This window comes from Nilaparvata lugens, chromosome 13 (assembly GCF_014356525.2).
Source record: "Nilaparvata lugens isolate BPH chromosome 13, ASM1435652v1, whole genome shotgun sequence".
Taxonomy (NCBI): domain Eukaryota; kingdom Metazoa; phylum Arthropoda; class Insecta; order Hemiptera; family Delphacidae; genus Nilaparvata; species Nilaparvata lugens.
The window spans coordinates 14,073,260-14,097,246 of NC_052516.1; the positions used below are offsets into that span (position 1 = coordinate 14,073,260).

The 23,987-nt window shown below is 33.4% G+C and overlaps 1 protein-coding gene across 1 annotated transcript; it reads right to left on the reverse strand.

Annotated features, from left to right (window-relative positions):
* Positions 1-56: 56 nt before the first annotated feature.
* LOC111058347 (cone-rod homeobox protein-like) lies at positions 57-22,374 on the reverse strand. Its single transcript, XM_039439881.1, has 7 exons — positions 21,943-22,374; positions 18,552-18,741; positions 14,928-15,261; positions 10,671-10,770; positions 8,611-8,822; positions 3,647-3,966; positions 57-329 (listed from the first exon to the last, which is right to left on the reverse strand). The coding sequence occupies exons 2-7, from the start codon at positions 18,711-18,713 to the stop codon at positions 168-170; spliced, it is 1,290 nt and encodes a 429-aa protein (XP_039295815.1). The 5' UTR covers positions 18,714-18,741; positions 21,943-22,374; the 3' UTR covers positions 57-167.
* Between the last annotated feature and the right edge of the window lie 1,613 nt (positions 22,375-23,987).

Consider the following 23,987-nt stretch of genomic DNA (forward strand, 5'->3'; position numbering starts at 1 on the left):
TGTATCAAAATATTATTTTATTAAGATTAACTTCGAAGATTATTAGGCCCAATTGTAGAAAATTATGAAGAGGTGGTATATTTTCAAAGCAGTTATTCTCCGATGGACCTATTATTCATAACTTTCAAATAAGTTGTCACTTTTAAAGATTAATTTTTAGGAAAATGTCAATTGAGAAAAGGTGGGAGGTTGCCATAGCAGTTAGACTGATGTTCTGGCTCCATCTTGACTCTGATCATGGAACAATCGTTGACATTGTAGCCTCCAATGCTTGTCGTCGATCTTCCATCGTCTCCCTGAACCTGGCCACTGTCAACTGAGTACTCAACCTGAGAAATAGAACAAATTTATTGAAAACTACAACAGAAATTGAATTAAGAAATCGCTAAAATTAATTTATTGAAAAGTCAAACAAAAATTGTACCTAATTGCTGAGAAATAAAACAAATTTATTGAAAACTACAACAGAAATTGAATTAAGAAATCGCTAAAGTTATTTATTGAAAAGTCAAACAAAAATTGTACCTAATTGCTGAGAAATAAAACAAATTTATTGAAAACTACAACAGAAATTGAATTAAGAAATCGCTAAAATTATTTATTGAAAAGTCAAACAAAAATTGTACCTAATTGCTGAGAAATAAAACAAATTTATTGGAAACTACAACAGAAATTGAATTGAGAAACTGCTAAAATCAATTTATCGAAAAATTGTACATATACTTGACTACCGTCAACCGAATATTCAACCTGAAAAATGAAACTGATATTGAAAAGAAAATTGGTTGAATTAGTGGTAAGACGCACAAGAGAGACAGAAAATTCAGTTTTTATGTGTATCAGTGTATGATTGATTGATTATGTGCCTTTATTAGGGCGGAGTTAGGACTCCTGATCCTCTCTGCCACACATCCCTATGATAGAAGATATCAAGGTATTAAATAGGAATATATAGAATTAGGTATTAAAAAAAATGTTTAATAAAATGTATCAAGGATTGAATAAAACAAGTTGAAATAAGATGTTGAAAGATTGTGAATGATTATGAATATGAAAATGTTTAGTTGTTATTAAAATTTTGAAGAGTTCAATGTGATACATTATAATATTTTGTATAGTGAATAAGTAGGAACTAAAAAACATTCAATTAATTCAAGTGATTTTTGGAAAATAGAAAATAGAAGCTACCTCTAGTGATGAGACAATAATTCTTACAGTTGAAGTATTTTATAGTCGATAGTAACTTTGATACTATAATTGTTTTGATACTGTAGTTTAATCCCTAAACTACAGTATCCCTGTAGTTTAATCCCTAAACTACAGTATCCAAACTTCCAATTGAAATCAACTATTACCAACCACCATTATATCTATTTATATAGCGTATGGCAGATACACAACAAATATATAGCTCATGAGTCTCAAATGCCTAGATATACACTGTATATTTCCAGTTTCTTTGAGATGTTGTGTAGTTTTCGGTCAGGATAACATAAGATTGTCTGACCGCCATCATTTGCTAGTCCATTTAGCGTTACCCAATGTGCACCATGGAGGCGAACTAGCGTTACACATATTTAAGTAATATTATATACTAATAATGAAAGATTAATTCTTCATCCGTTCTTTTATCACCTAACTTACTTAGTATCAAACTGACTGAGCAGTCACTTTATAATCATCAAAATAGTCCCATAGGATGATGGAAGAAGGAAAAATTATGCTTTGATTATTTTTTCACATAACTTTTGTTTCTAGTGGACCAGACCTATCTTTGCTGTTCCAAGAGACGGAGTCCTCTTATGAAAGTAAGAATCATTCATGAAATGTAGAATAATTTATTATGCAACAATTCTTTAAAAGACAAGAATTACAATTTTGATAAAAATGAAATCCGTTTTGTTCATTTATTCAAGATCCCATTGCCTAAATAATATTCATACTGGAAAATGTGTATTGCTTGAGGATGTTATAAGAGTTTTCAACTATTTGGAAATGATTAAATTGAAAACTTTGAGTAGAGTAGAAAATAATTGTATTTCCCTTGATTGATCAAACATTCATACAACTTGATAAACAAGTGTTTTTCACAATAATAACATTATAAAAGTGTTCAATCATTTGGAAATGATTAAATTGAAAACTTTGAGTAGAAAATAATCGTATTTCACTTGATTGATCAAACATTCATACAACTTGATAAACAAGTGTTTTTCACAATAATAACATTATAAAAGTTTTCAATCATTTGGAAATGATTAAATTGAAAACTTTGAGTAGAAAATAATCGTATTTCACTTGATTGATCAAATATTCATACAGCTTAATAAACAAGTATTTTTCACAATAATAAAATGGGATATGGTAGATGATTTCAACCTATTTTTATAGGGCTATTTGATAGTTTTATTATATGGAATTACCCTCTCATTTTCTTTGATGACACGACTAAATCTGGACACTCATGATAGCTGATAGTGCATACGTGTCAAACATTAGTGTCATGTGTCATATATCATATATCATATATCATATATCATAGGCCTATATCATATATCATATATCATATGAATATGATCGGGATAGAACAACAGGCATAGCCCAAAACTATTCTGTTCCCAAATTTTGATAAATAATAACATGTCCGAAAAAAAGGTTATGATCCTAATGTAGAAAGTTTAAGTTCAATTTCTGTCCAAAAATTTATATGAACTAAAAATTTCGAATCTAAAATGATTAAGACACCAAATTATAGTCAAATATTGCACTTAATATCACCGCACTTTGAATAAATTAATTTATTTCAGAAAATTTTGAAGCCAAAAATATATATAAAAATATAATAATGGATAAATGAATGAATGAATGAATTTTATTTGCCAAGAACAAAATACAAAAAAGCTTTACAAAAAATAAATATAAGTATATGCTACTGCACTTAAACCAAAATACATAAATTTATTCAATTAGATATAATAACGAAATGATATCCTTTATATTATAAAAAATAGTTATAAATGAAGATTTAATTTATGTTCACATGCATAAGTACAGTAGGTGAGGCAAAAACACCGGCAAAAGGAAGATTCCTTGTGCGCCAGTGTGAGTCGTAAATCAGCTTAATCAGGGATGTAATATATATATACTTGAATTTAGCGTATGAAGTGTTCGAAAATATAATTTATAATATGAAGTTGATTATTGTATAAAAGTCAACGATTGGAAATAACTCAATTTTAGCCATGCATCTATGGCTCTTTTTCTGTGTTTATTATTTCGGAAATTATCATGTGGAAATTCACTCTTTCTAGTATATTTATGAATTTACTGCTAATTTAGTAAAGTTGCCTTCTAAGAAGAGCTGAGTTGGTGTTATATATTTCATATTTTCTTATTGTATTAGGTCTAAGATTATACTTTATGTCATCGGCTAGAGGGAAATTATGCTCGTATTTAAAACTGTAATTTGTTATGCAACTAAGATATAACTGTCGTATAGTTTTAACATAAATTTCACTGAACAAAATCTTACTATCATAAGTTCTAGGTTTCTTTAAAATTGTCTTTATGATGAATTTTTGTATTAGAAAAAGGTTTTTAATATGGGTATCGAGAGTTCAATTGAATAAATTAATAATAAACTCACCTTAGGATCGGATAGCTCCGACATATGTGGCAACATCTGAGGGGGCGACTCATCCCCCAAATATTCATGTCTGGGGAACAGACTGCCTCCAAATCCGACGACGGGGTCATGCAGGGCGTAGCCCCCCGAACCCCCCTGACAGGCGCCCCCTGGTGGTGGGTAGGGCGATGATGAGGAGGAGGAAGTGGGCGGATAGGCGACGTTGAGATGGGTGAGGTCATAGCCGGGGCTGTAGCCCCAGGGGTCAGGGGGGCCCCCGCTCGGGCCAGGGGGGCTGGTGTTGAACGAAAAGCTACCAGTCGGGACGGGCATTGGTGAGCCTGGAATTGAAAAGAAACGAAATTAAAATTAATCACAGTTAAAAAGTAATCATTCATCTCTGAAAACAAACTTGAAAGCTACTGATAGTGAGCTTATCTATCCTATTATATTAAGCGAGCAATTTCTGTATTTATATATCTGGTTATTTTTATATCAGGTTATTTTTATATCTGGCTATTTTTATATCTGGTTATTTATGTTTAACGGATCTCAAAAACAGCTCTAACGATTCTCACGAAATTTGGAACAAAGTAGGTTGATGATATGAACATTCGATTGCACTTGGTCTCAACCCTGGGATAACTCGCTGAATTACATTAAAAGGATAAATACGTCCTTGGAAAAACAGCTGGAAATTTTGTCGTCTGTCGATACCGTAGGTCTACTGGAAGTGAGTGAACGAGTGCATGTGTGTGGGATCATTCAGCTGATCTCACGAGAAGAAAAATTCAGCAAGAAAAACTTATTTTTGTTTATTTCTTTTTTTTTAGAAAACATGTTTACTTCAGAAAGTCCAAAGTAGTAACTGGATGCTGTTAGTATAGAATAGTACATATTATATTAACAAATATTGTAGCAAACATAGTATATCATTCTAAATCGGATTCATAGTATATCTATTTGTAATTGATGATGTGTTTGTTTGTTTGTAAGTGTGGATAAATTGTTATTTTGATGAGTGGATTGTAGCTTAACCTAGATTTTGATTTGGACTGTAGTATAAATTTGAAAAGGGACAGTTTTGGGCATAAGCCTGTTGTGCCTCCTCATATAACTGTACAAATAATTGTACGACTGAGAAAATGAATAAATAAATATAAACTATAAATTCAATCTTTCGTTACAAATTTTCTATGCTTTTACACTCTAGAACAAAGCTCATTCCACATTCTTTTCCACTAGTTTCATAGAAAAGTGGTTTAGAAAACCCCGAAGATTTCTGCTACTGCAAATATAATTTCCATCTAGCTGTTAACACTGTTGTCATTTTTTATAGTAGCAGAATTCTTCTGAGCGATTTACAGCATTTAATTGGGATTTTCGTTTAATAAGTTAATTTATACTTATAGGTAATATAGTACCGTATCAGTAATTTATAATACTGTTAATTTTATTGTACTGTATTCTTCTTCTTGTAGTTCCTATCCGTTTCGGATGTTGACAACCAGCATGGCAAGCCTAATTTTGTCCACTGCCATGCGGAAGAGTTCAGCTGATGTTTTTCCCGTCTATTTTCTAAGGTTATGCAGCCAAGATATTCTTCTCCTTCCAGGACCTCTTTTTCCATCGATTTTTCCTTGGATGATTGTCTGTAGTAAAAAGTACCTGGAGTCGTTCCTCATGATGTGGCCCAGATATTGCAGTTTCCGGATCTTAATAGTGTTCATAATTTCCCTTTGTTTATTCATTCTTCTAAGTACCTCTTCATTAGTGACATGTTCAGTCCATGATATCCTTAGCATTCTTCGATAAAGTCGCATTTCAAAGGCTTCTATTCTCATGGATATGTTTTCATTGAGTGTCCAAGATTCTGCTCCTTACAAGAAAACAGAAAAGATGTAACATCTCAGAAGTCTCACCTTTGTTTCAAGAGTAAGATCATGGCTTCTGAAGAGTTTACTCATTTTGTTAAAGGCGGCTGTGGCTTTGGCAATTCGTGATTTGATTTCTTGAGTTGTATCCCAGTTCTCATTTATGCATGTTCCCAGGTATGTGGTGTGTTAACTCTCTCTATTGGCTGATCTCTATTGTACTGTTACTGTATTGGTATATTCATAAATTTAGTATTGTTACAATCTGTATATCTGTATTGAAAGTTTTGGCAAATGGCTAAAAATTTGATTAGGGTCCCTTAAGAGTTCAAGTTCAAACTTCAGCAAGTCAAATTCCACCTGAGAACTGGCTTCACGTCAAGTTACAAGCGAGCGAAGTGAGTCTGTCTGCCAGTGATATTATTTATCAATGAAAAACAGCGGAGTTCATTGGCATTCCGATGCAATGATGAGTCTTTTTGAGCAACAGATGGCGGTATGCGGGAAGGGGCTAATAAAAATGATAATTGGGGTAGTAGGGCTAGGCTGCATGGAGGAGTCACGTGTTGAGTGCTCTGAACTGCATATGGCGCGTGGACATTTAACTGGGGGGTGATTTTTTTTGTTTTGACGAGTGTCGGCTACTGAGAGATGATCATCTACTGCTTTAATGCGAGAATTATTTTTAGATTCCTGGTTAAATGAAGAAAATAAAAAGATTCGAGAAAGAAAAGACTAGCAACCATTCACTCTTACATTCACTCACCTTGCACACTTTCCAATAACAGCTAATCTTCCTGAAAAACAAATGATGAAAAAGGAAGGAAAAAAGAAGAAGAAGAAGAAGAAGAAGAGGAAGAAGAAGAAGAAGAAAAAGAAGAAGAAGGAGAAGAAGGAGAAGAAGAAAATGATGATGGGAGAAAACATGCATGGATTTTGAAGGGTTTAAAGATGAGCAGAATGCTGTAAGTTGGTGTAATAGTATATTTAGCACCTAGGGCCGAAAATGAGACATTTCCGGCTCGAAATCGGTTTTTAAGTCCGAGGCCGTAGGCCGGGGACTAGAAAAGATTGAGAGCCGGAAATACATTTTTGCCCGTGGTGCGAACGCTATTTTTCGCCAAACAAAAAAATAAAACAAAATAACATATATGATAATAATTTTGTTTATTAGGCACTTCCAAAAGCAAAACTGAAAAGTCATAGCTCTAGCAAATCTGAGGTAATCTGGATATCAGAAATTGTCAAAGTATTTATATATTTTTTCATTTTTAGTGGATACAATTACAAATCATATTATAATAATATGATGGGGAAAGAACAACAGGCAGGGCCCAACACTATTTTGTTCCCAAATTTTGATAATGAATAACATGTCCGAAAAAATAGTTTGTTTTTAGTAGTTTCAAGTAGTTCCAAAATTATCCACCAGGTTTAGTGGTAATCGCAGTACTTAAGCTGGGTTTGGTTTGGGTAGATTTCAATATATATGTCTTAATAACCAAAAAGATTATGTTCAATTATGTTTTAATGTGGGAGGTTGAGTTTATAGTTTTTTATTCTTTCAAATGGCACAATAAGATTGATGATATGATTATGAATATTTTGATTCTTGAATAATAAACACAAATAATTTAAAGTTTTTTGATCAGCTGTTTTAGCGCACTTGAAATTTGGACAATCTGAATGTCAACAATGCTTGTTATCGTCGACTGCGGAAGTAGAGGTTAGAAGTCCTCTCCTACTCTGAAAATCGAATTTGAATAGTTTATAATATTTATCTTATTTGTATTTCATTTATCCAAATAGAATGATAGTATCTTATTGCAAAATACTTTATTCAATTCTAGAAGCATAAACTGATTCCGTTTCATAAACTATTTTGTAAACACACGTTCACATCAAATCAGAATCAGCTGACTTCAAGGTTATTTTACAGCCCTAGGGCCGTAAAAATTTTACCGGCCTGGTCGGAAAACAATCATTTTCGGCCTCCTTATGACGCACGAAAACCAGCTCATTACATCCAAGTGCGGCGAAAAACATAATATCATTAGAGAGGTTTGGGTTATTTATAATTTATTCCAATTGCAAGCTGAATGTGAGTTGGAACAGGCAATAGCCTAAGCCCTGTTTGAAAGAAGAAGAAGAAGAAGAAGAAGAAGAAGAAGAAGAAAAAGAAGAAAATACTATTGCGTATTGGATGCCACCGAAATTTACCCAAATGTTTAATAACATTTAGGCTCAACTCACACTACCTCGACTCGAATCGTACGACTCCAGTCGAGTTTACATACTCCAGTCTCTCGACCTTACGACTTTTTTACTCATTGTCACTACTTCAGTTCCATGCTACTCCATTTTCTAACCATACTTTATTAAAAATATAAGATCTAATTTGTCACTAATTTGAATGTAACAAATTTAATTTTTTAATATTTATTATGAATATATTGTCTTATCTAATTCGTTTTATTGTCTTATCTAAAATGATAAAACATCACTTTCTATTGATGAGTTGAGACTAGAGTTGCAGTCTCTTCTCGACTTGAGTCGCGTAAGTGTGAGTTGAGCCTTGAACTACTCTATTATGAATCAGATTGATAAAATAGTATCTCATGTAACAAGGATGGGAAAGGGCCTTTTGCAGGCGAGAATGATGTTTCTGCGAGAATTTGATTCGAGCACTGCAAAAGACATTCACGTCCAAGTAACGTACATTATTTTTTGTCATAATAATCTAAAGAAGAATAATTGAGAAATAGAAAACATTACCTGCTTGTACTGAAGTTACTACATGCATTTTATAAACATAACCTAGTTTACAAATTCCGAATCAGGAATTTTGTGGAAGTTGACAAAAATTCCACCTGGAGCGCTGTAGGTAGTTTTTTGTAGCAGTTTTACTGTCCCTATTTTGGAACTAGGAAACATACTCGACTATAATGAAAACATATGGTTTCATTACAGTAGAGTATGCTGTAATGAGAATCATATGTTTCTTTGTTCTACAAACCGCTCTTTACCGCCTTGATTTGATGCATGGAAAACAGCTGAGATTGAATGACTATAACAAAAACAATATTGAATGAGTGAGTATATAGATCATACCGTATTCATCCCCGGTGCTGGCGATGTACCCGGTTTTGCGCGGTGGCTCACGCTTGCGCCACTTGGCTCTACGGTTCTGGAACCAGACCTGGACCCTCGACTCGCTGAGGGTCAGTTTTAGGGCCAGCTCCTCCCTGGCGAACACATCCGGGTAGGGCGCTCTCTCGAAGGCTCGCTCCAGCTCCTCCAGCTGGTAGGCTGTGAATGTTGTCCTGCAATTCAATCATCAAAAATTTTCATCTGCCACAAGAACTTTACAAAAAGCAATAAGCATCGTCAATCAAATATTTCACAATAACAATACAAAATTGCTGGATAATTATTACCAGTAAAATCGAGGACATACTTTTTGAGTGACCCCTATCTTTGTTTCAAAAGTATGTTTGCCATCTCTCTTTCTTTCTTTCGTTCACCCTTAGGCTAGTTTCAGACTCATTCGGTTCGTTTCGTTTTCGGCAAATTCCGATAAGTGTGAAACGGTAATTCGGTTTGAATTCGGTACCGAATAGAAACCGCATAGAACCGAACGCCCACTTGACTCTAATAAATTCCATCAGGTTTCAATTCGTTGATGGCGAGTAGCTTCTTTCACACACTTTCGGTTCGGTTCGGTTCGTTTCGTTTTCGGCAAATTCCGATAAGTGTGAAACGATGATTCGGTTTGAATTCGGTACCGAATAGCAACCGCATAGCACTGAACGCCTCCTCGACACGAATAGGTTTCATTATATTCGAATTCGTTGCTAGGGAAACAGGAAAAAACAAAGTCTTTCACACACGCTTGCTTTTTTTTTTGTTTTTATTTTAACCTGATATCGTGATTATCTGTTTCAAAATTTTCCAAGTCAAAATCATGTGGTCAATACATTTCTGTTAGTTCACAGAAACATTTTTTTCTCAATGAATAGTTTGCTGGAAAAATATGAAAGATAAAAATTAAAACTTGGGGAGAATTTTTATTTTTTTTTTCACGAATATTATATGATTTCATCAATGGAGAGAAGAGATGAAGTTTTTTATGCCATGTGTCAAAACAAGGAACAAATTTTCAATTGAAAAAAATAATCTCTCTGAACTTCAAAATTAACATAATCAGAAAGAAACTATTGAAATAATTCAAATTTTTAATTAACTTTAAAATTTTGTTGTTCAAGAAATAACATCTTACAATTCAACACCAGCTGTTATAATTAAATATACCAGCATGAACTGTGAAAATCCAAACACAGCTGTGTTTGAGAAGAAAATACCAAATTAGAACCGTACGAATTAAAACCTGACATGTATGAACGACTCATTCGTTTTCGGTAACGAAATGAACCGAACCGAAAACGAACCGAACCCAATGAAACCGAAAGCGTGTGAAGCTAGCCTTATTCCACTCATTCTTCATCTTCTTTTATGATTATATTATATAATTTCTTATTTCATATTTTGTAAGTTCCTAATGACTCGTATTGAATTGTATTAGCAACTCTCATATTCGGACAGGATTTTCCTTGCAGGGGTTTTTTGGTTTCTTATATTTTTGCTAAAGTTTTGTTTTCTTTGTATATTTTTTGTTTCGAAGAACCAATAAAGAATTTTTGATTTTGAAAAAAATATGAAGGATGGTAAGTTAATAGCATGAATATACTGCAATAATGTCCTGCTGCAATTCAATTAACAATTTCAAATTCAAAATGCATTCTATTTCTATAAAGACAGTAGATTTTACACATCTAATTCGCTAAGATCGACTCACCATGTCAAGATCTAGATATTTGAACATGGTCAAGTCGGTTTGCTGTCATTGATCGAGAGGGTTCACTGCATGACCATATTTGGAATAGTTGTGCTCGACTATAGTCTTGGCCAATGACAATCGAGCTCAACCGTCTTTGGTAAACAGATAACGAAACGTAGGGCATCAGAACCGACACTGGGATGTAGAGCTGGAAAAAATTTAATCGCTAAACATTTTTTTTTGTGGAACAATTCAAATGTAGAATTGAATTTCTCATTGGAAAATCCTGTATAGAATAATCCATAGAGTAGAATAATAATACTAGAGAACTCACCTAGTCTTCTTCTTTTTAACCCCGTTGTTGTCGTTTTTCTTGCTTTTGGAATAAGATTTCTTGTTGGTTGTGGACTGAGCTTCCGAGTTTATCGTGGTTCCTGTGTTTGAAAAAAAGAAAATTTTTATAAAATATATTCACAATTTATTAAGAAGAAAATCGATAATAATATTGTATCAATAAAATCAGAATTTGTGAATATAATCAATCAATAATTAATCGGCGTAATAATAGTGAGAAACTCATCCAGTTTTCAATCTTGAAAAAAAATTATGGAAGATTATAATGATGATTGAGGTGATTCCTTTTTTTGATTCTTCAAAATGGTGATCTATTTCAAAAACTTGTAGTACCTTATGATACCTTCCGTATATTATTAAATATCGGGGACCGAGCTTCGCTCTGGAGTACAAAAGCATAAAAAAATTATTACGAAAGAAGAAATTATAATAACATTCATACAGAAATGTTCCATCTAATAACAGTGAATTGAGATTAATTCCCAGAGGAATCCAAAAATTTCCCTCGCAAAGGCCCAGTTGCACAAAAGCCGGTTAAATTTAAATCCTTATCAACTTCACTTGAACCAAATCAGAGAAGACCATTTCAGAAAGGATCTACTGGAATTAATCAGGATTGAAAATAACCCGGCTTTTTTGCAACCGGCACTTAGTACCTGATTGAATGATTACAAAAGTTCAACAGCTGAGTCATAATTTTGACACAGTCCCACACACATGAACTCGCTCACTCACTTCCATCACCAACAGACGACGAAATAATTATTATCAGATGTTTTTCCAAGGATGGATAATAATTATCCTTTTAATGTCCTTCAGCGAGTTTTCTCAGGGATGAGACCTAGTGCAATCGAATTTTTATGTTATAAACCTCTACTATGTTCTGAATTTCGTGAGAATCGTTAGAGCCGTTTTCGAGATCCGGTGAAATACAAACATATAAACATCCAAACATATAAATATCCAAACATCTAAACAGTTAAACATATAAACAGAAGTTGCTCGTTTAATAGTATAGGATGAAGTTCTTATAAAGACACGTCTAGTTTACAATCTTTGTACATTATCTTAATTTTCAATAACTTAACACCATACAATAGTTTATTCATCCACCTTTTCCAAAACGATTTAGATTGATTCAGGATCGGACAAAATTAACAATTTGGGAAGACTTCAAATCGGAAGTAGCCTAGTTGGAGAATTAATTATCAGTTATTGTCAGTTTTAGAATTTTTTTCTAAAAAATGTCGCAAAAATTTGTAGTCCACTAATTCTAGATAATTGAGCTCTTCCTTTCTTTAAATTGACTTTCTTGGCAGCCTGCCAGAATCTTGGCTCCCAGCATTCTCTCTTCAATTGGCGAAATATCTAAAAATAATATTCAATTCATCCTCTTTCCAGCAAGGGTTGTCTAATTAGCTCGATCATTGTTTTATAGTCACTTTTGTTACCGTGTCTTCTCATTCGACAACACACATTTCACATAACATATTTTAAAACGACATTATATTATGTTATTGTAACGAAAGCCGGAAATTATGTTCAATTCTGTTGTTGTGTGCATAAATACCTTTTAGGCTCATATATATAATCTACGTTTAACGTAGATGTGATAAAACTTAATACAATAAGTACAATACCTTAATACAATACGCATTTATTGTGTTGAATGGAATAAAATTATTGATTCATTGATTGAACGTTAGTTTAGTCTGCATGAAGATAAATGAACATAGGCTATAGTGAGGTCCACGTTATAATGGCAGTGTAGGAAGATAGGATAACAACGTTGCCGATCCTCTGTCTTGTCAATGCCTTCTATAGACGGTATCTGATACAGGTTTGTTGATGTAATATTAACTGTTTATTCTCGTTTAAAATAATCGAGTATAATTTATTAAGCAAGAAATTATATTTTTCAATAATGAATTTTCATAATTAGGATGAAATTTTTTTATTCAATTAATAATTCTACACTGTTAAAAGATGATCTGGCAAGAGAGCAAAGCGAGAAAGAGATAGCGCTATCCGCTTTGTTGAATGATAGACAAGGATAGCGATAACTTTTAATAAGTGTTGATTTATTGATCTGTTGCATTGTTAAATTCTGGCAATACCATTGCTAATCAAACACTGCCATTATAACGTGAACCTCACTATAGACTATTTATTATCTGGATTTAAACCAACAGCTGATTTATCTCCATTTTACCGAGATTGTGCATCATAAAGGTGCGTACAGATCTACGCGCCGCGAAAATGAGCAATTCAATTTTAATCAGCTGACTATATCTGTACTTTTACAGAAACGGTAAGATACAGATATGAAAAGCTTGGCATCAGCTGATTAAAAGTGAATTGCTCATGTTCGCGGCGCGTAGATCTGTACGCACCTTAAGACTCTCAAATGATTGATAAAATCCATAGTCTGTGCTATCCTGGAAATATAGTTTTACGAGGTTCTTTCGAGTTTTTTGTAGTTGGAAATTATAAGGTAAACTATTTATTGTTACACTATCAATCAATTTCCAGATAGTGAAGTTTTGAAACTATGTGGTAATTATTACTGTTACACTATCAATAAATTTATCTTGAAAAAATCTTCAACCAAGTCAGAACTCAAATTTTGAGTGGCCTACTATAGTGAGGTGCACGTTATAATGGCAGAGGATAAATATAAGAGAACAGCGTTGCCGATTCTCTGCCTTTATTAACTATATTTCTACATTGTCAAAAACATATTTGGCATCGTTGCGGAGCTAGAATAGGATAGTACTACCTGCTTTGTCGAATGATAGACAAGGATAGCAACACCAAAGTTAATCAAATACTGTCATTATAACATGGACCTCACTATAGACAAAGCATCTATTCTTGCATGTTGGTATCTTGAAAATTGAGTTTTTTGAATAGAATTGTAAGTTTAAGTAGAATTAACTGTGATTTGAGTATAATTAACTGTAGTTCAAGGAGAATTAACTGTGGTTTAAGTAGAATTAACTGTAGTTTAGCCTTCCGGCAGTCGCGCTGTTGTAAAAAGTACAACAGTTTCAGTTTTTTGCTGCACAAAACTATTGAATGGGGTGGTGTCAGTGAATGAGTCACTTATGCATTCCAAAACTTTCCCCCCATCACTCCACTGAGTTGCAGTATCAACCGAGCAATGGTTCAGTCTTTATGTGCCATTTAGTCGCAACAGTTCATAAGATAGGGAAAGACTGTATACGGTGACTGTAAACGAACCAATAACACAGAATTGATGGCTTAGCTTATTGGGCTACGAAATTGTAATCATCCAAATGTTTATATTCGTGAAATAATTCAATAAACGGAAATATTAATTATACAATTAATTAATATGTTTGACAGTAAAGAGAGTCAATAACACTTAACACTTGGAAAATTGGATGTTGTAAAAATTACAACACGCGACTGCTCGTGCGATTGAGTAGGGCGCGACTGCCGGAAGGTTAAGTAGAATGAACTGTAGTTTAAGTAGAAATAACTGTAGTTTAAGTAGAATTAACTGTAGTTTAAGTAGAATTAACTGTAGTTTAAGTAGAAATAACTGTAGTTTAAGTAGAAATAACTGTAGTTTAAGTAGAATTAACTGTAGTCTAAGTAGAAATAGCTGTAGTTTAAGTAGAATTAACTGTAGTTTAAGTAGAATTAACTGTAGTTTAAGTAGAATGAACGGTAATTCAAGTAGGATGAATTGTAGTTTAAGTAGAAATAACTGTAGTTTAAGTAGAAATAACTGTAGTTTAAGTAGAATTAACTGTAGTTTTAGTAGAATTAACTGTAGTTTGAATAGAATGAACTGTAGTTTAAGTAGAATGAACTGTAGTTTAAGTAGAATAACTGTAGTTTAAGTAGAATTAACTGTAGTTTAAGTAGAATTAACTGTAGTTTAAGTAGAATTAACTGTAGTTTTAGTAGAATTAACCGTAGTTTAAGTAGAATTAACTGTGATTTAAGTGGTATTAACTGTAGTTCAAGTAGAATTAAGTGTAGTTTAAGTAGAATGAACTGTAGTTTAAGTAGAATGAACTGTAGTTTAAGTAGAATGAACTGTAGTTTAAGTAGAATGAACTGTAGTTTAAGTAGAATTAACTGTAGTTCAAGTAGAATTAAGTTTTTTAACTAGAATTCCAAGGTTTTTTTAGTGTTGTTAGAATTTAGGTGACAATGTTATAGTGGTATAATATTAGAGATTAATTTTTCTAGAACTATTCACCTTCAACTTGTCCAGAAGTCATAGTTTGAGTGGTGCTGGATAGAGCTCCCATTGGCCCACTAGAAGTGGACACTGCCTCTTGGTGAAGACTCTGCTGTTGTAGGCCAACCAGATCCTTGTTTTGGTGTCTCTTGTCTCCATCTCCTTGACCACCTCCTCCTCCTCCTACCATTCCTCCTCCTCCGCCGTAGACTGACGGAGGAGAAGGCAGGGGTACGCAGAGAGGGTCTCCCCCACAGTGCATGCCTGGTGGAGAGGGTGGTCGCCCCCCTGCCGATTCGATTTTGTTCATGTGCAAACTCAGCATCATTTCTGATTGGAGGCCTAACATCACCTGAAATATTGAGAAAACTGTTATGGAATTTACTTTTGAAAATTGAAAAACTTTTGAAATTCCTCTTCAGCTAGTGCCTATTCGTTCCGAATATTGGCGATCAGCCTGACTATGGATATCTTATTTACAGCCATCCTGGAAAGCTCTGTTGTAGTCTTGGAGAACCAGGTACGCAGGTTTTCAGGTTTTTTTTTGAAATTACTTCCCTCTCATGAGAAACTCATGAATAAATAATTGCAGTGATAGTAGTTTTAATTTTTCTGCTCGAAATTTTCAAGTTTATTTCAATATTATTGAAGCTTTTGGATTGTTTGGTGTTATTTCCGGCTCTTATCAACCCTTCGAAATTCAAAATTCATCAGTCATTATCTCGAATACGTATTCTCGGAGTGTTAATCTTTGGTGAAAACAGAAATTTTAAACTTAACCTCAGTTTGGACTATTTATGTGCCAAAATCAAGGAATTGAAGAAGTTTTGGGCAATTGCCTGTTTCTCTTTCCAAATATCGTGTTTGTGACTGTTCTAATAAATAAATAAATAAATAAATAATGAAACCCTGATAGAGCAGGGCTATTTCAAGGACCATTCATAACCTAAACCGTGAAGGTCAAAAAAAGAATCACCTATATATTATAATAATTTGTAATTTGTAATTTTTTTTTATTTGTGATAATTTGTAATTTGAGGAGGAAAATCAAACGTAATTCATTTATTCATTTATTAATTATTCAATAGTTATATTGTTTCTTTTCTATTTGGAGCTACTTGATATATAATAACATGATAATGGCACGAATGTTGAGATAAAATAATTAAAAAAAGGGTACTGAGATTTTTATTTATATCTATCTATATCTATCTATCTATCTATATATATATAAAAGCGAAATGGCACTCACTCACTCACTCACTCGCAGAACTAAAAATCTACCGGACCAAAAACGTTCAAATTTGGTAGGTATGTTCAGTTGGCCCTTTAGAGGCGCACTAAGAAATCTTTTGGCAATATTTTAACTCTAAGGGTTGTTTTTAAGGGTTTAAAGTTCGTCTTTTAGCATGTATATTCTTCTTCTCCCAATCTCTTAATTATAATTGAAATTTCCATATCATAGATACTATAGAACTATAATCTAGATAGAGTACCTCTTCAAAACAGTTGTTAACTGGCAACTAAATTAATAATTTTGTCAGGTTGGCATTAAGTTGAGTTGACTTTGTTAGGTTGGCACCAAGTTGAAGATTTAAATGCATTTATCGCGGAAAAATTGATTGGGCACTGCTACTTCAATCCTGGGAATATTATATTACTAGACGTCAGGCTCGCTTCGCTCGCCATATCCGTTTAGTCTGGATTCATATTATTGTTCCTTGGTTCATATTATTGCTTTATTTTTCATACTACTGGTTCCTAACAAGAGCTGTTGAATGAAAAGTTGTGTTCTGAATATTCCCCCAATGGTGAACGCACACAGCAACAGACAGACGTCTGCTTACAGACGGAGAAATAATCGAACGTCTGCAGATGTGAGCAGACAGAAGGATGTCTGTGTGCGTTGCAACATCCGAACACCTGGATATTTCCTCAGTCTGTCTGCATACGTTCGTCTGTTGCTTATACGTTTGCCAACGGACGACGTTGTTAAACTGAAGACTTCTGAGGTACATTGAAAAAAATGGTGGAATTGAACTTATTATTAAATATAATTTTTAATGCTACATACGCCCATAATCAAGTTGACACGGTTTTTATACTATTTTTTAGGGAGTAATCAGTTAAGGAAAGAGCATAGTCTGTCTTCGAGAGAGAGAGAGAGAGAGAGAGAGAGAGAGGAGAGAGAGAGAGTGATTGGATTAGATTTCTTTATTTTTGTATGTTACAAGAGAGAGAGAGATTGATTGATTGGTAATGCCTTTATCAGGGCGGAGTTAGGACTCCTGGTCCTCTCTGCCACACAACCCTTACAAGAGAGAGAGATTGATTGATTGATTGCGTTATTTATGTATATTACAATATATACTGGCTTATACACTTATATAGGCTACAATAGCTTACAATACAGCAAAATTATGGATGAATTTACAAAATATAGACTAAGAAAATAATTATTGAAAGTATATTATGATATGAAAAAGCAGTTTGTAATATAATAACTATAGATAATAATCATATTGTTATGCATCTACATAAATTGGCGGAGCTTTGGACATATCAATGTCCATTCTTCGGAAAGAATATTAAAAATATCCTCCCCACTAACTCTCTACCGTTTGAGAGAGAGAGAGAGAGAGAGAGGAGAGAGAGAGAGAGAGAGAGAGAGAGAGAGAGAGAGGAGAGAGAGAGAGAGAGAGAGAGAGTGATTGGATTAGATTTCTTTATTTTTGTATGTTACAAGAGAGAGAGAGATTGATTGATTGGTAATGCCTTTATCAGGGCGGAGTTAGGACTCCTGGTCCTCTCTGCCACACAACCCTTACAAGAGAGAGAGATTGATTGATTGATTGCGTTATTTATGTATATTACAATATATACTGGCTTATACACTTATATAGGCTACAATAGCTTACAATACAGCAAAATTATGGATGAATTTACAAAATATAGACTAAGAAAATAATTATTGAAAGTATATTATGATATGAAAAAGCAGTTTGTAATATAATAACTATAGATAATAATCATATTGTTATGCATCTACATAAATTGGCGGAGCTTTGGACATATCAATGTCCATTCTTCGGAAAGAATATTAAAAATATCCTCCCCACTAACTCTCTACCGTTGAGAGAGAGAGAGAGAGAGAGAGAGAGAGAGAGAGAGAGAGAGAGAGAGAGAGAGAGAGAGGAGAGAGAGAGAGAGAGAGAGAGAGGAGAGAGAGAGAGAGAGAGAGATTAGATTAGATTTCTTTATTTATGAATGTTACAAGAGAGAGAGAGAGAGAGAGAGAGAGAGAGTTTGAATGATTGATTATATTCCTTTATTAGGGCGGAGTTAGGACTCCTGGTCCTCTCTGCCACACAACCGTTACAAGAGAGAGAGAGAGTGAGAGAGAGAGAGAGAGAGAGAGAGAGAGAGAGAGAGAGAGAGAGAGAGTGAGAGAGCCATGTAAAAAGTAATAACTCACGTACTTCGGTACCCTTTTTCATATTTTTGTATAGAAGAGTATAAAACAATGGTAGAAGTAATTTTCATTAATAATTGATTATTCAAGTAATCCTATTAGAATACTACACCAAAATTCAATTACTCAATAATTATTTGAATATCAGAAGTAATTTGTAGATCATTTACCTGTATAGAATGCACATTACTGGGTCCCCCTCTCTGCTGGTTCTCCCCTTGATGGTGACCATGATGAGGGTTGGTGGGGGGTAGGTGTTTCCCCCCACTGTTCATGATTGGACACGACTGAAACTCTGTGAAGAGACCGTCGTCAAACGGACCCCCATCCATGTTTGGATCCGTCTTTACGTTGCTTAACCTAAAATCCAAAAAAAATATCATCTAAAAAATGCGATACCATGAAATATTCCGAACGTATATCCAAATTTATTGTTAAACGTGTTAAACATTAATGTTGACTACTGTTAAATAGTTGAAAATATTTCATTATTTCAATTATTCGTAGCGATTATTTCAGAATTATTGAAAATATATCCAATATTGAAATATTGGAAATAAGTGGAAATACTGTTAAAAAGTGGATGTATTTGAATTATCATAATGCGCAATGAAACCAAATTAAAAATTTAAAATCGAAATGATATAATATCACTCTAATTCAGCTTCTCCAATGAAATGTCTCTTTCCTGAAAACTCGTGTCAATCTGAATTATTCTTCATTAAAATAATTTCCTTTCCATTATCTGGTCCTTCTAAGAAGATAAGATAAGCAACAGATAAAACTAGTCGTGGATATTGTGATGATTGATAATTTCCCCAGTAATTGTAACATAGTTTTCAGCAATGTACCTAGAATACAATGTACCTAGAATACATTTATACCTAGAATACATTGTACCTACTATTCTAGGTACCTTGGTTTTCATAAACTGATGTGAACGAAAGGCTGTACATCGTAGCATAAGTTCTAATTCTATTGAAAAATAGCCTCAAATTCTAGGATTAAAATAATTTTACATTGTATTTTGAAATTATAATCTCCTTTCTTGAACGTTTTATGCACAGAATACACTGAATCAAAGTCCTCAAAATGAATAGGACCTGCTAAATAGAAGGATTATTTCTCAAAATTAATATCAGTTTTCAAGCGATTAATTCCCTTGTTTTCCCAAATTTTAATCGTATATCGTTTCAATGGTTGAAATTCCGTTTATCTATAAGAAAATATATTTATCTATAAGATATAGAGATATATAAAGATATTAAGATATTAAGATATATTTATCTTAATATTTATCTATAAGAAAATCGATGAATTGATAACGAATATCTCTGAGAAACAGTGCAATAATGCTATTGTATAATATAACAAAAGAATCGTTTATGTAGCCTGCATAGTACATACCTCTCTTATATGTGAGAGTTTGGAATATCTAAAAATTGATTCCATTTTAATCATTAAATTTCGTTTCAATGGTTGGAGATCCCGTTTATTGATATTTATCTAAGAAAATCGATGAATTGGTAATGCATTCTCTGAGAAACAGTGCAATAATGTTACTGCATAATATAACAAAAGAATCGTTTAAAGTACCGTGCATACCTCTCTAATATGTTAAAGTTTGGGAAATCTACGAAAAAATGGATTCCATTTTCAACATTTTGTCATCAACAAATTCTATCATACTTTACTTGATCATTACAGAATACAGAGTTACCGGTATACCTCCAAATATCACTACGATAGTATAGCTGACAAATATCATTGGAACAGAAAACGTCCTAAAGTATTGTAGTTTTTTGTATTTCTAATTTAAATTAAAGCGTGTCAAAACTTCAATACCAAAATATTGAATGACCTTCCCAAAAAATCTTGAGATGATGAGAGAAAATCAATATACTAAAAATACTTCTTCAATATACTAAAAATACTGTTCAAAAGTGACAAAAATAATACTCTGTTACTATGCAACAAGTTAACTTCCATGAGTACTGTAATAAATAGTGGAATCACTAGTTACTTTTGTTACTTTTGTCTTCAAATTATGTTTTGGATTTCATCTCATTAGTTGACAGAAAAGATCACCTCTGGAGTTCAAAGAAGGGAGCCAATTTTTTAATATTGAAATAAGATTAAATTTATCAACATCTTCCTACTAACTGAAGTATACTATTCCACTGGAGAGTGGTTGAAAAATTCACCTTAAATTCAATCTTGAACAATATTCGTTATTTCTTTATAATATTCAAGTCGAATGGTCACATAGAATATATTGTTCCTAAGTTGATAACCGCATCCCAAATATGGGTTTGACAAATTCTATTTTAAAATTGGGCATCGGGGTTAAGAACAAGTTAATATTCTTCTCAATAGTAAAGTCTGTTATCTTCTGTTATCTTTTGAGCTTTTGTACTCTGTTTTGTATCTCAACTTTATTAATATTCAATAGATTTTATAATACTGGAATGATTGTAATAATGATACAAGAACAAAGTTTGAGTCTTGAGTGAGCTTACTTATTTCTAAATCTTAATTCTTTGAAGAATAAAATTTTGAAGCCTAGTATATAGAATCTCTAGAGCTAGTCAACATGTGTAATAACATTTTGTTCTTTTGAATGTTGGAAACTCGAAACTATCTAAGCGGCTAGTCCCCATTACAAACGTTCAAGTATGAAATTTATTTTTATAAAAATCTAAAAACTCCATTCCAAAAACATTTAGATACAAGTCAATGTTATTCACAGAGGTGAGAAAGTTTTATAATTCAATTATTCAAAATCACACAACTTTCAGAAATGTACCACAGGTTCAAGCTCTTGCCAAAAATGTTTCCAATTCTAATGTATATAATCCATCTTGAAAAACTTTTCAAAATTCTAATCTATATCATATTTATTTTGATTTGGGTTGAGTTTCGGACAGAGTTTGATGGTTCCTATGTTGGAGACTATCATATCCAAAGTCAACTCCCCGTTCTAATATCAGTGTCAAGTGCCGAATACACAGTTCAGGCCCAGTCCATCTTGAAAAACTTTTCAAAATTCTAATCTATATCATATTTATTTTGATTTGGGTTGAGTTTCGGACAGAGTTTGATGGTTCCTATGTTGGAGACTATCATATCCAAAGTCAACTCCCCGTTCTAATAGCAGTGTCAAGTGCCGAATACACAGTTGAGGCCCAGTAATAAAAGCGTAATATTTGTCATAAAGTGGTTGAAAAACATTTTAATCTAACTTATATCATATTTTTCCATTTGAGTCAAGTTTTGGATAAAGTTCGGTTACTATGTTGGAGACTATCATATCCAAAGTCAACTCCCCGTTCCAATAGCAGTGTCAAGTGCCGAATATATAGTCGAGGCCCAGTAATAAAAGCGTAATAGTTGTCATAAAGTGGCTCAATGTATCAACTAACCAGTCATCCCATCCACAATGCCACTAAATTGTTTGTGATTAAATAATAATCAACAAAAACGTTCTTCTTAATCAAATTCTCACCGTGCCCTGTTAAGTCCAATTCCAGTCAATAGAACAAAATTAAGACAATTGCTTACCAAGACCAGTAGTCAACTCTGGATGCTCGTTCAGTCGACGTTCGCGTACCGTTCGCTGCGTATCTCCAACGATTTTCACAAAAATATAACTTTACAAAAATCCACGTAACTAATAAAACTCAGATTATGTACGACAACCTTCGGAAAAGAGAGAAACTTGTACGTTCTGGTCGACGGTACTAATAGGTTTAACTTTCTTTCTATACGGTATATAATAATATTAATTCTCGAACTGTCCGCTAGGGTGTGTGGGGATTGAGAGATGCGGGCCGACTAGCCAATCAGACGTCGAGGAGGGATTCGGGGTCGACCAATGGCGTTAGTCGACGGGGGAGTGTGTGTGAGTGAAGAGGTGCGTGGGGAAGTGAGAGGGAAGCTTCGTGTGTGCTGCGAGAGACACATGAGTTTCAACTGAGGAAAACTTTGAGGAATTGTATTCCAGTGAAATAAAATGATTTTAGGGTGAAATAAGAACACACATATATTGTCAAATTCTACAGTTTTATTTGGTACAAGGCCATGGTTTCGTCACCACACAGGTCACATTTTCAAGCTGATTTTAGGGTGATTTTGTTGTGGTTTCTATGTGATTAGTACTTAGTAAATCGCGTGAAATGTTAAAAAATACAATCCATCTACTAATACGATTTCAAATCATAAAGCTATAGCTCGGAGAATGCAACAGGTTCATCCCAAAACTGCAGTTCTCCCAAATTTTATGAAAAATAACATCTCTAAAAGATACTTTCTGGGTAGTTTTGGAGGTGATTTGTGTAGTGAGGTCCACGTTATAATGGAAGTGGAGAAAGATAGAAGATCAACTTTGCCGATCCTCAGTCTTGTCAATGCCTTCTATAGACGGTAGCTGATAATGGTTTATTGATGTAATATCAACTATTCATTATCATTTAAAAAAGTCAATTATATTTTACTAAGCAAAATATTATATTCTTCAATGATTTCATAATGAATTTTCATGATTAAAAAGAAACATTTTGTTGATTAATTATTTGTTGATCAAGCTATCCGCTTTGTTTAATGATAGACAAGGATAGCAATACTATTGCCAATCGAACACTGCCATTATAACGTGGACCTCACTATAGTCTTTTCATTAAATATTTACAAAATATAGGTTATTTCACTTTCAATAATTGAGATACAATTTTTCCATCCAAGAATGGAGAGACTGGAAAGTATTAATTTAGAAGGAGGAACGTTCAATTCAATAAGCTGGATTCGTGACAGTGACAGTGAAAATATAATTCCCATAAGTTTTAATCGGACTTTTCTCATTAAGCTCAGTCAAAAGACTGTGAATAATCCCATTATAACTTTTTTGGAAAATCATATTTTCAATTTTCACTGTCACTATTTTGTGGAAAACCATCTTCAATAATAATAAAAGAGCTTGAAATGAGTTCAGTAGTTCCAGAAAATTTGAAACAAAAATACGTCAACCAACTCATTTCATAATGACAGATTTAAGTTCCGGTTTCCGAGCTCGGGATTTAGCCAAGTTCTAGACTGTAAATATGTAAACAGCAGGAGTCAGAAAATTCGCTTTCCAAAACGGGGCCTAGTCGTAGTTTTTATGACAGTTATAACAATTTTTATTTTCTCATTTCTATAATTGGAAACGCTTTTCCTTGACGAAATTAAACATTACTAAATCATTCAAAATAGCTGAAACTTTACACTATTTTCTCTTAATTTTATTTTGTGTTAAATTTTCTAGTTTTTCGAAATCTAATTTAAACGTGGACTGCGACTACGCCCTGTTTCGGAAAGCCATTTTTCTGACTCCAGCTGTTTAAAGTCTAGAACTTAGCCAAATCCCGAGTTCGGAAACCTGCCCTAAGTGCACGGTAGATGGTACGGTGGTGGTCGGTACACGCTAGATTATTAAATTGATGAATATAATCGATTACCGCAAACTCAATGAAATACGGAGGTAGTTTTGTTGGATTTTGAGCTCCATTTTCCGATGAATTTCGTGGAATATTCTCACCAAGTGTTGAGTTACTACTAAAATCTGGCTGACA

Excerpts from the sequence above, each read along its gene's own strand:
- LOC111058347 (XM_039439881.1), bottom strand. The coding sequence starts at position 18,713 with ATGGATGGGGGTCCGTTTGACGACGGTCTCTTCACAGAGTTTCAGTCG. Across the intron at positions 10,771-14,927 it reads GACTTCTGGACAAGTTGAAG|GAACCACGATAAACTCGGAA; the intron begins GTGAATAGTTCT and ends TTTCAAACACAG. Across the intron at positions 8,823-10,670 it reads GTTAAAAAGAAGAAGACTAG|GACAACATTCACAGCCTACC; the intron begins GTGAGTTCTCTA and ends ATTGAATTGCAG.